Source organism: Phocoena phocoena, chromosome 9 (assembly GCF_963924675.1).
Source record: "Phocoena phocoena chromosome 9, mPhoPho1.1, whole genome shotgun sequence".
NCBI classification, from domain to species: Eukaryota; Metazoa; Chordata; class Mammalia; order Artiodactyla; family Phocoenidae; genus Phocoena; species Phocoena phocoena.
In genome coordinates this window covers 100,904,888-100,919,114 of record NC_089227.1, presented here as the reverse complement: position 1 = coordinate 100,919,114, position 14,227 = coordinate 100,904,888, and the positions used below count along the sequence as shown (strand labels likewise).

General features: G+C 36.2%; 1 protein-coding gene across 3 annotated transcripts in view; it reads right to left on the bottom strand.

Moving 5' to 3' along the window:
* GALNT11 (polypeptide N-acetylgalactosaminyltransferase 11) overlaps window positions 1–7,057 on the bottom strand; it is a 32,730-nt gene extending 25,673 nt beyond the window's left edge. For 2 of the 3 annotated variants that reach the window (XM_065883386.1, XM_065883387.1), the window contains exons 1-3: window positions 6,725–7,019; window positions 3,457–3,580; window positions 1,592–1,758 (exon numbers count right to left, since the gene is read on the bottom strand). In XM_065883386.1, coding sequence (XP_065739458.1) covers window positions 1,592–1,758; window positions 3,457–3,580; window positions 6,725–7,019 — 586 coding nt within the window. Of the gene's footprint in view, window positions 1–1,591; window positions 1,759–3,456; window positions 3,581–6,724 lie in introns of all 3 variants that reach the window. The other variant, XM_065883385.1, reaches the window with a different exon arrangement.
* Window positions 7,058–14,227: the final 7,170 nt, after the last annotated feature.

Here is a 14,227-nt window from a genome sequence, read left to right as displayed (position 1 = left end):
TGGCTGACTGCATGTAAATCATATTTAAAACAAAATGATATGTAAATATCTTTTGTTTCAAAGTGATTAATTAAGTCCTACTCCATTTCAGAATAGTTGAGAAACAACTTCTATTTCCCTACCAAGAATTATATAACAGCAGCAGTAAATACATTCTTTTATTAATTTAGCACCTTCCATGGGCACTAAATATTTTTTATAAATTCTAGCTCATTTACCTTTAAATTTCATAACTTCAAAGATCATATAAGATAAATAAATAATTCTTTCTGTAGTTAGTATATAAACCATTATAAATGATCACGAATCTTCCCTTTTAGAAAAAATACCAGCAAAATGAAAAATACAGGTTTACTTAAAAAAAAAAAATTCAACACCATAAATTCTAGAATTATACTACTTAGCCAATCTTCTACTTGTTCCAGACTCAAATTCTTGGTTTTTTTAATCATTCATTTTTGAAATTAAATTTTTTTCTATTTCTCCTATGAGATTTCAATAGTTACCAAGGTTTGAGAATTTTGCACCCATTGGTCTCAGTGTACATTTCCTCATTTTGTATACTTAAGTATACTTGCATACCAATTCTGTTGTTGATATATAAGAGATGCTTAATAAACCCTTGAGTTGTGAAAAAATATGTAATTGACATACAATTTATCAGTGTATCTCTGCAGGTTACTGTAATGGAAATAGCAGAAGGCTTGGAGTTATGTAGACCAAGGGTCTAATTTCAACTCTACCACTTAACAGCTACAGGATCTTGAGCAAATTACTTAATATTTCCTCCTCTGTAAAATGGGGATACAACCTCTCTCACCAGGTTGAGGACAGCCCTCCATCCTGCTGTGTGTACATGAAATCACTTTTAGGAAGAATCTATGTTGAATTAAATAAGGGTCTGAAGTATGTACTGAATCATAAAACACTGGCCTTCAGAGATCATCTAAGAGCTTTCAGAATGCAATCCACCTTATCTAGAGACAGCTGATATAACAGACTGACGAGATAAACGTAAGCCAAAGCATTATGTCTAGTTAAAAAAGCCAATCTCAAAACGTCACATACTGTATGATTCTGTTTATATAACAACCTTGAAGGGGTGATGGAGCAGTGCAGTCTGTACCTTGACTGCAGTGGTGGTTACAGAAATCTACTCATGGGATAAAATGACAAATAACTGTACACACATATTGTACCAATGCTAAATTCTGGGTTTTGATAATGTACTATACTGATGTAAGATGTAACCAATGGAGGAAATTGGGTGAAGGGGTACACAGGACCTCTTCGTAACTTACTGTCTATCTGTAGTTATTTCAAAATAAAAATACTCTTTTAAAAAGGTAAGCCAAGGGAAAAATTTCAAGGGCCAAATTTCGGTAGCACAGTTTGAAAACATTACAAAGACAGTGCAGTTTCTTTGAAATTACCCTATAATCAGGCATTTAATTGTGGTTGGCTCTGTTGCAATTGCGTGCATGAGGGTCCTCCTATCCACTAAGTACTGAACGGTCAGCTCTGCTGATGTGGTCAGCACGACAGTGAACAACTGCATAGCTCCCACATTGCCAATTACAATAGTCCTTACCGAAGTCACTGTCATCATCCACGAGGATAATTTCGTGAAGAAGCCGGGCTGGTGTGCGGTCTAGGACGCTGTGCACGGTCCGGAGCAAGGCAGAAAAGGCTTCGTTGTAGAAACAAATAACAACACTAGCGACTGGCAGATCCGTCGGGTAAGACCTGTCTTTACATCTGTGAAGACGAATATGGGAAAATTCTGACATTTTAAAAGCTCAAATGTTTTAGGTTATTATTCACTAAACATTAACTGTTCCCTTGTTCGGCCTCTTCCTTACATTATTAACAATTTTTTAAAAAGCATTTAAGATAACAATGTGTTTTCTTTTTTTTTTTTTAACATCTTTATTGGAGTATAATTGCTTTACAATGGTGTGCTAGTTTCTGCTTTATAACAAAGTGAATCAGTTATACATATACATATGTTCCCATATCTCCTCCCTCTTGCGTCTCCCTCCCTCACACCCTCCCTATCCCACCCCTCTAGGTGGTCACAAAGCACCGAGCTATCTCCCTGTGCTATGCAGCTGCTTCCCACTAGCTATCTATTTTACGTTTGGTAGTGTATATATGTCCATGCTACTCTCTCGCTTTGTCACAGCTTACCCTTCCCCCTCCGCATCACAATGTGTTTTCTTATTCAAGAGTTTTACATTTGTTAATGATTTCTCCCTCCAGTACCTGCAACTCCATTTATTTTTAGGTCATCGTTTTAAAAATTTGAATTTTTTTTTCTTTTTTGGTACATAAAAATGTTTTTACTAAAATCACTGCAAGTTTTTAATGCAGTACTCATAAGCTGATGTTCAGTTTCTTCTCCTCAAAGAGGTTTCAAAAGGAAATAATGGAAATGTGAAATTCTGTATTTGAAAATTTTATTTTTTGCCCAGTAACAGAAAAAGATTTGAGTAAACTATGATATATATCAGGATAATGGAAGAGCTTCCATGTAAGCAACTATTTGATAAAAAGGATTAAGTGGCTTTAAGCAGCCACAAGAAAAAAACCCCACTAACTTAAACAATAAAATCTGGTATTCCATGCTCTTCTGCATGGCATACAAAGCCTTCCAATGTCTGGGCCCTGCCCACCTCCAGTTTCTTGCCATTCCTCCACTACAGGCAAAGTGAACTGTTTCAGTCCCTTGGACAAATAGTGTAATTTTATGCCTCGATCTGTTCCCTATATAGGGGAAAACCTTCCCTTACATCACTGCTCAGTCATCACCCTCTATGAAGCCTTCCCTGGTCATTCTGGTTTGGAGGACCCCATTTCACCAACTCCTATCACAGCCCTCATTCTTGTGGTACTGTAATTACTCACTTCTTTATCTACCTCCCCAGCTAGACTCTAAGCCCTGTGAACTGAGAGACTATGTCTTATTTTGTTTATTTCCAGGGCCTAATAGAGAGTCCAGCAAACAAAAAAGGTGCTGAAACAGATGTGTGGAATGATCGACCATATGAATGAAAAGCCTTTGAAGAAACAAAAATAATGAAAACAGAAAAGTGAGATGATGAGCAGAATTCTTCACTGATGTTAATTCCTTTTCGCCATGAATCCAATAAACAAACATTTAAAATCAACTTATGCTTGGAAGGTTATTTAATTATATGCAGGTAGCACCTCCCTCCTTTTTCCCACATGATTTTAAATTTCAAAAGAGACACAGCAAGCTCTAGAACTTTGTCAGTACAATCTCAGACCATGTGGCTTCAAGCATAGTATGAGTGGAAATCTGTCTTAGGTTTTCTAGTATCCTGAATAATAAGCCTAATTGCAAAATATTAACGCCATCCCCATGGCTTATTATGCTGGCACTAAAAACACTGTGTTATTAAAGTGATTAGCAGAAACCAATAAGGAACATACGCTGCATTCCTCGTATCTGGCACATCTCTATGGTAGCCCAAGCGGTTACTAATAAGCATATTGAAGGCATGTTTCTGATACCCCAAGTCTCTCAACTCCTGATCACGTTCATTAAAAATCATACCTGCAAAAGAGTGACGTCACAGTCAGTACATTAAATCTGGAAAGGAATGCTACAGTTACTGATATATTATGATCTTAACTTCTTATAACCAGGTAATAGCCATGTTTCTCAAATCTAGTTTGTCTCCATTTTCAAAAAAGTAAATTGAGGTTTAAGTCAAATTTTTATCAGTTTAGCTCAAAAAGCAAGTGTACCTTAACCATAAATGACACCTGCTCACTAGCCATAATCTTAAGAATATTTTCAAAATAAAAACTTACCTATGACCAAGAAAAAAAGAGACTTAATGATGATTTTTCCATAAAACCAATAGATTATAGAACCCCATATGGACCTCAACAGGCCCCAATTAATGCAAGGTTGTTTTTGGTTTTGTTAATTTTTGTCTAAAAAAAAAAAATTTTTTTTTAATAGCAAGTTTTTATATGAACTCCTCCCCTAAAAAAATTATACTACTGATAAACCTTTCTATAAAGTCTCTGGTCAGGAAAGTCCTCCACAGATCTAATCAAGATCATTATAATTTAACATCTTTGCTCTAATATTGCCAGAAATCTCACCTTTACCAAGAACAATAAAGCCTCCTCTTGCTTTCTCTTTCCCACATAAAACCTTTAGCCTCTCCTCACAGAATGACTTCCTTGTAACAGCAGTTCTCAAAATCTGGTCATGGAAAACTAATTCCACTGGACATTAATAGATGTTAGAAAGAAAAAAAAGATTTCATGGTCAAATAATTCAGGAAAAGATTGGATTTTAAAAGTCAAGTAAGGGGGGGGGTTTCCCTGGTGGCGCAGTGGTTGAGAGTGTGCCTGCCAATGCAGGGGACACGGGTTCGTGCCCCGGTCCGGGAGGATCCCACATGCCGCGGAGCGGCTGGGCCCGTGAGCCATGGCCGCTCAGCCTGCGCGTCCAGAGCCTGGGCTCCGCAACGGGAGAGGCCACAACAGTGAGAGGCCTGCATACCGCAAAAAAAAAAAAAAAAAAAAAAAAGTCAAGTAAGGGAATTCCCTGGCGGTCCAGTGGTTAGGCCCCAGCACTTTCACTGCCGGGGCCCAGGTTCGAGTTGAGCAGGTTTCTTTTTTTTTTTTTAAAGAATATTGTTTTATGGATTCCCAGATGTGAGGGGATGAAATACAGAATGCAGTGCTTCCCCAATTATCTTATTAATCCCTATGATTTCTTCTTAGGGTTTTATATTATAGTCTTTGATCCATTCTGAGTTAATTTAATATGACATGAGGTAAGGGTTCAACTTCATTCCTTTGCATGGGGGTATCTATCTGTCCCAGCACCACTGGTTGAAAAGACCATTCTTCCCACATTAACTGCTCTTGGCACCCTTTCTGAAAATCAACTGACCACAGATGTTACTTGTCCTCAGGTATTACTGACCGTAGATGCTACTTGACCACAGATGTCACAGAGTATATTTTCAGACTCTCAGTCTATCCTTTGATCTACTGATGCATATCTATTCTTAGGCCAGTATCACACTGTCAGGACGTTCTGAAACAGAGAAGTGTGTGTTTTCCAGCTTTGTTCTTGTTCAAGACTGTTCCGGCTATTCAGAGCCCCTTGCAATTCCTTATCAATTGTAGAATCAGATTTTCCATCTTTTCAACAAAGGCCATGGGGATTTTGATAAGGTTTACATTCAATCTGTGGGTTGCTTTGGGTGGTACTGACATCTTAACAGTATTTAGCATTCCATCCATGAACCTCTTTCCATTTATTTAGGTCTATTTTTATTTCTTTCAATAGTGCTGTGTAGTTTAAAGTGTACAAATCTTAGACCTCCTTGGCTATATTATTCTTAAGTACTTTATTCTTTCTGATTCCATTGTAAATGGGATTGTTCCCTTAATTTTACTTTTGGACTGTTTATTGCTAGTGTCCAGAAATACAACGGGTTTTGGTGTGTTGATCTTGTACCCTGTAACTTTGCTGAATTCATTTATTCGCTATCGTATTTTTTGTGATCTTTAGGATCTTTTATAAAGAATTTAGTTGTTCAGGTAGGTAATTTGGGTTTGCCACTTCAAATATCTACAATTCCCTCACTACTTCTTTCACAGGCAAACAAAGTCCATTCAAAATGGTAAACCCAATGTTACTTCTTTATAAAAGTTTTGCAAAAATTACTATAAACAAAAAAACTAGAAATTTTCCCATTAATGCTTCTAAAATGTCCAAATGGCTGTTTGAAAAAGATTAGAAGGTATATTTTATGAAAACTAAAGTAAGTAATAGCCTCCATTTCCTCATATAATTTTAAATATGTTCAATCTCCTGTATTAGGAAGTGATTAAATCCCAGGAACTGATTTTATTCTTTGAAACTATGATGAAGTGAAAAAAAAATCTGCTTTAACATTTCCTTTATATTCTGTGGATCTTTCAATCTCTCAGAATCTCTTACTATATGCTTTTACTCTTAAATTACTTATTATCTGACGTGTCAATGAAGATCAAAGTTCTTTTTTAAGTTTTAAAGACAAAGTTTTAAAGGGCTCATTTATCCCTTAAAATAAAATTTGCTGAAACCAGGATTCTAGAATTACAGTGTTCAGAGTCTTGCTTCCAAATTGAACAGAATATAATTTTTGAAGAATAAAAAAGTTTCTATTTTATAAACTCCTGTATTTAATAAATATATTCTGGTACCTGAATAACTCTTATAAGTAGAAATCTTATTAGATATAAGTAATCTCAACTTATTTCTAAACTCAATGGTTTATGTTCTGTTTTAATTAACTCTGCCTTTCAAAATATGTTAAATACAGTCGCTTTTGAACCATTACTTTCCCTTATTAACTAATGCTAGCAATTATAATCCTTCCCCATAGGTTCCATTTTCTCTCTAGCCACTTAATTTTTCATTCGTTCTTTTCTTTTCTTTTTTTTTTTTTTTCCCTATTCTGGACCTCATTAGCTTCTCCCAAGTCCTCATAAAATACTGAAGTCAGAACCCTACTGAGTCTGCAAAAACCATATGACCTCAGCTAGTTCATGAATGAAATAAATCAGTGCAGAAAAAATGTCACATTTCTAATTCTCTGAACAATAAATGATTTTAAGAACAGTTAAACTTCCAATGATAAAATACTTTGACATGCTGCAAACAAAAATCAAATACACTTACCCAGTTCAGAAGAGAATTTCATGTTGCCTCTTTCCAGATCTTCAATTTGATTCTCTATCACATCATCAATTTTGTTTGCTTTGAACTGTGATTCTAACACTTGACTTGGACCTCGAGTGAAACGGGGATAAAATTTTTTGGGGAATGGTCCATGGGGCCCAGACCCCTTGATGGGCACATTCTTAAGTGGCTGAGTCACTTCACTGAAGTTGAAATAAACAAAAAGCAAAACCGTCCAGGCTGCAGATGTAAAAAGGCATCCATAACAGAAATATCGAACTGTGACACTTCCCATTATAGACCTAGCATAGCTGAAGGGCCATTTTCAGTTTCCTAAAAGAGAAAGATTAATATGTTAGACACAACAAGACACTTCTAAATCAACTACCAAGTTTATGTTCAGTTTTCCAACCTACCAAATAGCACTTTTAAACAATTTACTTAGGACCCCTATGCATACCATTAACCAACAGCCAAATATAAGAAGATATATATATGGATAGCACTGAATAAAAAAATAAAGGGATTCAACAATTAAAACCACAAGCCAATGTGTTAGTACTCAGAAAACTAACGGCAGCAAGATAGCTGACTTATTCATTTGCCCATGTTAATGATACTTCTTCACCTTTGTTCTGGATTGCTTTCAGTTATGCTAATTTTTTTCAGGTTCTAACTTCTCATAAGGAAAATACAAGTACTACATGCGTCATGATAGTACATCTAAGGTCCCTTCTAATTGTAAAATTATAAGACTAAATCTTTTAATCCAAGGATATTAAAATCTGTTATTAAAAACAAGCAACTTGAAAAAACAGACTCACTTTCCAATCAAAGACTAAACCTGCCCTAATGTCCACTCTAGATTCAACAGTTACATTTCAAATTTATAACTGAAAGAGTTCAAATAATTATATTTTCCCTCTCCTTATGATGTCTTCTAAACAATATGGCATCGAAGAGCAGTTTTTTCCTAAGCTTTCTGATAATATCTGGTCTTCATGGAGGCCTCACACAACCTCCTGAGGAATTCTTTGTAAAGAGCCCAATGCACCTATAAAATAGTTTCACTTAACACGAGGGCAGAGAAACCCTATTTAAGTAATGTATATACAGAAGAAATCTACAAAGCAATACTACTTATCCATTACTTATTTCTATAGTATGAAATAATTTAAAAAATAATATTATCGTGCCTCCCAAATCAGGACAAAGCAAATCAACATCAGTAAGCTCCAATTCAAAAATTAAGCTGTTTTGGGCTTCCCTGGTGGCACAGTGGTTAAGAATCTGCCTGCCAATGCAGGGAACATGGGTTTGAGCACTGGTCCAGGAAGATCCCACATGCTGCGGAGCAACTAAGCCCATGCGCCACAACTACTGAGCCTGCGCTCTAGAGCCTGCGAGCCACAACTACTGAAGCCCGTGTGCCTAGAACCCATGTTCTGCAACAAAGAGAAGCCACCGCAATGAGAAGCGCAGGCACCACAATGAAGAGTAGCCCCCGCTCGCCGCAACTAGAGAAAGCCTGCGCGCAGCAACAAAGACCCAATGCAGCCAAAATAAATAAAAAAAATTAATAACAACAAAAGTTAAAAAAAATTAAGCTGTTTGTACAGTTATGCTGTAAGCCCAGAAGACAGTAAATAGCTCAATTTCTTAACGATCTGCCAACCAAGAACTATTAGATATTTCACTACCTGTCAATTCAAAAGCTCAAAGAAGAAAGAAACCACCACCACCACCATCCAAACAAAAACTCCCACTACAGTAATACCAAAGGGAAATGACTACAGCACAAAAGGAGAGTCAGGTAACAATGAAAGTGCTGTCATGTCAGCTGTTAGCACTTTTAAAATTAAAGACATGCACAGAAAAAGAACTTTATTTGGAAGTAGAAGAAAATGTTGAATGGAGGATTCAAAACAAATGAAAAATTAAAAGTTGCAACTTTGCAATAGAAATGTTGCAGAAATACAGACTAAGAAACATTTAGGTGAAACATTAGATTTCAACTAAACAGGCATTATAACTTCCTAAAATATTTGCTTGGGGGTAGGAAAAAAACAAGCAAACAAACAACATCGAAAACAAAAGCACTAATTCCTCAAAAGGCCATGAAATTCTTTAGTTCAAGACATTGCACAGGCTGCGCTGATGCCATAAAGAACTGTGCATCTGAGGAGCCAATCGCTTCTTCAACTATCTAAGAATATCTATATCCCAAATCCCACCACCATGTTGGGTGATGTCCAGAATCCCTCCAAACCCTAGGTTCTAAATGTCTTGATTCATGTCCCTCCTACAACCTTCACCCACATTCTACTTAAGGGACCCTGCCCCTACCCTTGATTTTATCATCATCCACAACTGATCGACAAACCTCTTAAATAGTAAATGAAACCCTCACTCTCTGAGCCAAATCCTGACTCCCCAGCTGTGCTGTTCTTACCCACGCTAGCACCTGTCCCCTGGTATCCGCCTGGTTGGCTTCCAGAGCCCCCGTGTATACCAAAACCCACAGACGCGCAAGTCCCTTACTAGTCCTCTTTATCCACGGGTTTCACACCCAGGAATTCAACCAACCACAGATGGCAATTTCTGTCCGCGGGTGGTTGAATCCACAGATTCAAAACCTGTGAAATACGGAGGGCAAACTGTATTATTTATTGAAAAAACTCCACGTATAAGTGGACCCAAGCACTTTAAACCCCTGTTGTTCAAGGGTCACCTGCACTACTATTATTAGTTACTCTTCAATCTCACTGCAGGCACTCAACCTTTCCCTCCTCTCAAAGCTTATACTTTGTTTCTGTCCCCAGCCACATATCCCTTAAGGACTTTACTTCTTTCCCTACCCAGTTTTGAACACGATGTTGGATAATATTAGAAAGTGGTAAGTGCTAAGGAGAAAAAACAAAGCAGGGAAGAGTGATATGAAGTAGAAAAGGGTATGTGAAATTTTAGGTAGACGGCTAGGGAAGGCCTCACTGAGAAGGTGATATTTAGACAAGGCCTGAAGGAAATAAAGTAGTGAGTACTGCAAATATCTGGGGAAGAGCTGTAGAGCAAAAGCAAATGCCCTCAAGAACTGGGGTCAGTTTGCATCCTATAGACCACATGCTGTGATCACAAGACAACTATGCTGAAAACCAATCAATGACAAAAAGATAACCAGAAAACTCAAAAAATGTCTAAATGGAAATTAGAAGCTATTTAGAACTAAATAGTTGAAAATGCTACTTTTTGAAACTTGTGAGATACAGCAAAAGCTAAATTTATAGCCTGGGATGCTCATGTTAGAAAATACAGTCCACAAACAATGAATTCAGAAAAACAGAATAAGCCCAACAAAAGTAAAAGAAGGAAACGAAAACAGTTACATCAGGAATTAACAGGAAATGAAAATGAGACAAGGTAATAACAAAGCCAAAAGTTGGTTCTTTAAATGATCAATAAAATTAACAAAGCACTGGCAAGACTCATCAAGAAAAAGAGAGAAAAAAAAAGATAAAAAGAGAGAAAGCAGGAATAAATAATACCAAAAATGAAAAAGAGAGCATAAATATAGATGTGGATTAAAAATAAAAGCATTGTTCATAAATTTAAGTGGAATGGATAAATTCCTAGAAAAATGTAAATGCACAACTAAGACTGGAAAATCAGGAAACTGGGATGGCTGTACTAGTCCTTTTGAATATTAAACCATTTCTAGATAAAAAATTTCTAGACAGTTTTACAAGTGAGTTCTATCAGACATTTGAGTAACAGATGAATAGTCTCATACGACTGCCTCCAAAGAACAGAAAAAGAGGAAATGTGCTCTTATCTCACTTTCTGAGGCTATTATCATCCTGGTAACAAAACAGGGACAGTATGAGGAAGGAATATTAAAGACAATCTCTGACAGATTATGAAAATCTTAAAGAGAACACTAAAACTGAAACAAATAATGTTTTAAAAAGTGAATACATATGAACAAGTTATATTTACTTCAGGAATACCAGGCTGGTTCAATATTTGAAAACCTATTATTATCTACCTTAAAAAAAATTAAAGGAAAAAATGCATATGATTTGGTCAGTGGAGGTTATAAAGAGCTTATTAAAATTCAACACTCAATTCTTAGCAACTAGGAATAGGGAAATCCTTAATCTGACTAAAAGCATCTCTAAATATCTTACAGCAAAAATGATACTCAACGGTGAAATGATGAAGTCATTTTCTTTAAAAACAGGGACAAGATTAGGATGCCCACCATAAATATAATATTGAAGGCAACAGTCCCAAAATACAGGAGTCCCTAGAGTGTTTATTATAAATGCAGATTCCTGGGGCTCTGTGCCAGATGCACTAAATAAGAATTTGCGGAGGTAGCACTAAGCAGTCTACAGCTTTAACAAGCTTCCACAGTTAATAGGTTACCTATGACGCAGAGACAGATTGGGAACCAAACAACAGATAATGAAAAGACAAGATTAAGTTCTAATCCCATTCTGTCACATACTGGCTATGCAACTTTGGAAAAATTACCAAATTTTCTTAGCCTCATTTTCATCAACTGTATTCCAAGTTAACAATACTGTCTATCTTACTAGATACTTAGAATTAAATGCAATACTTAGAATTATGTAAGATAATATTTGTAAAGCATCAGGCACAATGGTTAGCACACAAACACTGATTTGCATGGGACCAAGATAATCTCCATAAAAACTGTGGCTACCTTTTGTGGCTGTTTCTTTGCTCACTGTACTCCCTTCACTTAGCACAATAAATGGCACATAGAAGATGCTGAAAAATATCTACAGAATGAAAGAATATAGGACAAATTCAACACATGTTAACTTTTTCCTCCTCATTAGGTCTAAATTTAAAATATAATATTAAACGCATTTGTGACCATCTGTTCCTTACAATGACCTACAAGTCCCTAATAGTCTGACTATATCTCCGACTACTTCCCTCCTCATTTATTTCATCCTAGAAACCGGTCTCCTTATACGTCGCTAAATGTATTAGGGATTATGCGTTGGTTCTTCCCTCTGCCTAGAATACTTTTCACCCCAGCTAAGTTCACCTCTATTGAATCTTTGCTCAAATATTACCTTCTCAACAAAGTTCCATCTAGACTACCATATTTAAAACTGCAACTCAACTGCCAAACACCAGCACTTCCCATCTTCCCTACTCCATGCAGCTTACCACCTTCTTACATACTACATTAACTCCTTGTTCATTACATTTATTATTATCTATCTCCCCCCCTGCTAGAATGTAGGCTTCATCAGAGCAAGTTTTTTGTCTGTTCTATTTCCTACAGTATCCCCTGAACTTATAACAAAATCTGGCACACAGTAAACATTTAATAAATATTTATTGAAATTAAAGAAAAAATTACTGTAATATGGTTACCAATATGCTTGTAAAATACGGGATTTCAAAACAAATGTTTAGTATCCTGTTTGAGCCAAGCAATACCTTAATGCTACACGTGGAGATCATGACTACTTTATGTCAACAACAGTATGACAACTGAGCAGGACAATAGCCATAATTATTATTAGAAAAGGTACAAAAAACAATAGGCTCTCACTGTCCAATTTCACAAATTAAATAAAGCTCTTTGTGATAAAACAGGAGGCTACTTTCCATTTTGTTCACTGCATGATGTTAGGCTACCTCTTGGCTGCCAGCACTTATGGGCAAAATGAAAAAGTTTTATCCTGAAGACCTCACCCGTAAGATTTGGCCAACTCTGTCCAGATTCTTCACGGAACACCCCCAGCTCATCCTCTCCACAACAGCTCAACATCAAGAGTCCTTGTCCTGAACTGTAAAATGTATTAACTTTCAACAATCCTATCAGGTAAAAATTATTTTTTTTTTCAAGCCATATTATGGTAATTTTTTAGAGAAATTGTTTTATGTAGTGAATCATTATACTAAATTAAGGAACCTATAAAAATGAGAGGAATTTACAAAATCAGGTCATTTTTTAAATATAATTAATCATAAATCTTCAGAAGCAAAAGACTTCAGAAGTCCTTTAGACACAGGTCAAGAAGTTAACAACCAAATACAAAAAAAGTGGAAACCAATCAGATGCCTGTTATATAATAAAGTAACAGGTCCCTAACTGCTTAAGAAATCAAAACATCCAAACAAAAATCAAAAGGCTGAAAATTTAATCTAATCTATGCTAACAAATAATGAATCCAGCAGCTACACAATAAAGTCTTTTTGCTTCGTACTGTTTGCCATTCTTTCTATATACCATGGCTTCAACATCCAAGACTTGAAAGCCTTTAAAAGGAGGGTCAAAGCAAATATTTAAGGTTAGTTAATACAAAGCAACTAGTAACCAAACACTTTCAATCATAAACTTACATAGTTAATAAAGCGAAAACTTCAGCAGTTAGATATCAATGTAATATATTTTTTAAAACTTAAATGAATAAAAGACTAACCACCTGTTTACATGAATTTGCAGTGAGACAAGATGGTATGGTTTCATGTTTTCTCTAGCCATGGTCTGGGAGCCGCTCAGGAACAGGTGCCTTGTAAGCTAAGAGTCAGGGTTTTGCCAGGGAGGTACAGGAGAAGAAGAATGCGGAAAGGTATATGCAATGTGCTGATTAGAATGACAAACCACAGATTTAAGCCAGACAAGGAGAAATGAGAGGATAAGGAAGAATGAAGCAGGATGAAAAAATGTGGATGGGCCAATGATCAGAGATTCTGGTGTGGCTGAATGATTGCTGGAGTTATGTTACCGAAGAGAGTGACCTGGAAAGACTGAATGTTGTGGTTGGAAAATGAGACGCCAACACTCAGATTCTGGAGAGGTACAGTTAACGACAGAAGAATCCTTTCCAGATACGCTGACTGGAGATATACCAATGAACAATTTGCCTATAGTACAAGCATTGTTATACTTACTATAAGCAAACCCCCTTAAGAATAGGATCATTCCCATCTTTCCAAACCCATTATGTTTAGCACAGTATCTAGTGTTAACAATTAACAAATAACTATATAATTTTTAAGGTGTATTTCTGTTCCAAAAGAAGTTACAGGACACTGTTTAGATTCTGTGCAACAAGAAATCTTAGACCAAATATGTAAGCAGAGCACATCCTGGGAAATCAATGTTTACTCTGAAGGAAGAGGAGGAGAGGAGGAAGACAGCTTAGCAGTTTACGTAGACAGTTTCATTGTCTTTTTTTTATTGAACTATAACTGACTTACAATATTATATTAGTCTCAGGTATACAACAGAGTGATTCGGTATTTTTATACCTTACAAAATGATCACCACGATAAGTTATCATCTGTCACCACAAAGTTATTACAACATTATTGACTATATTTCTTATGCTGTACATTGCATCCCTGTGACTTATTTATTTTACAACTGGAAGTCTGTACCTCTTAATTTCCTTACCTACTTCATGCATTCCCCTACCCCCCATCCTCTCTGGCAATTACCAGTTATTCTGT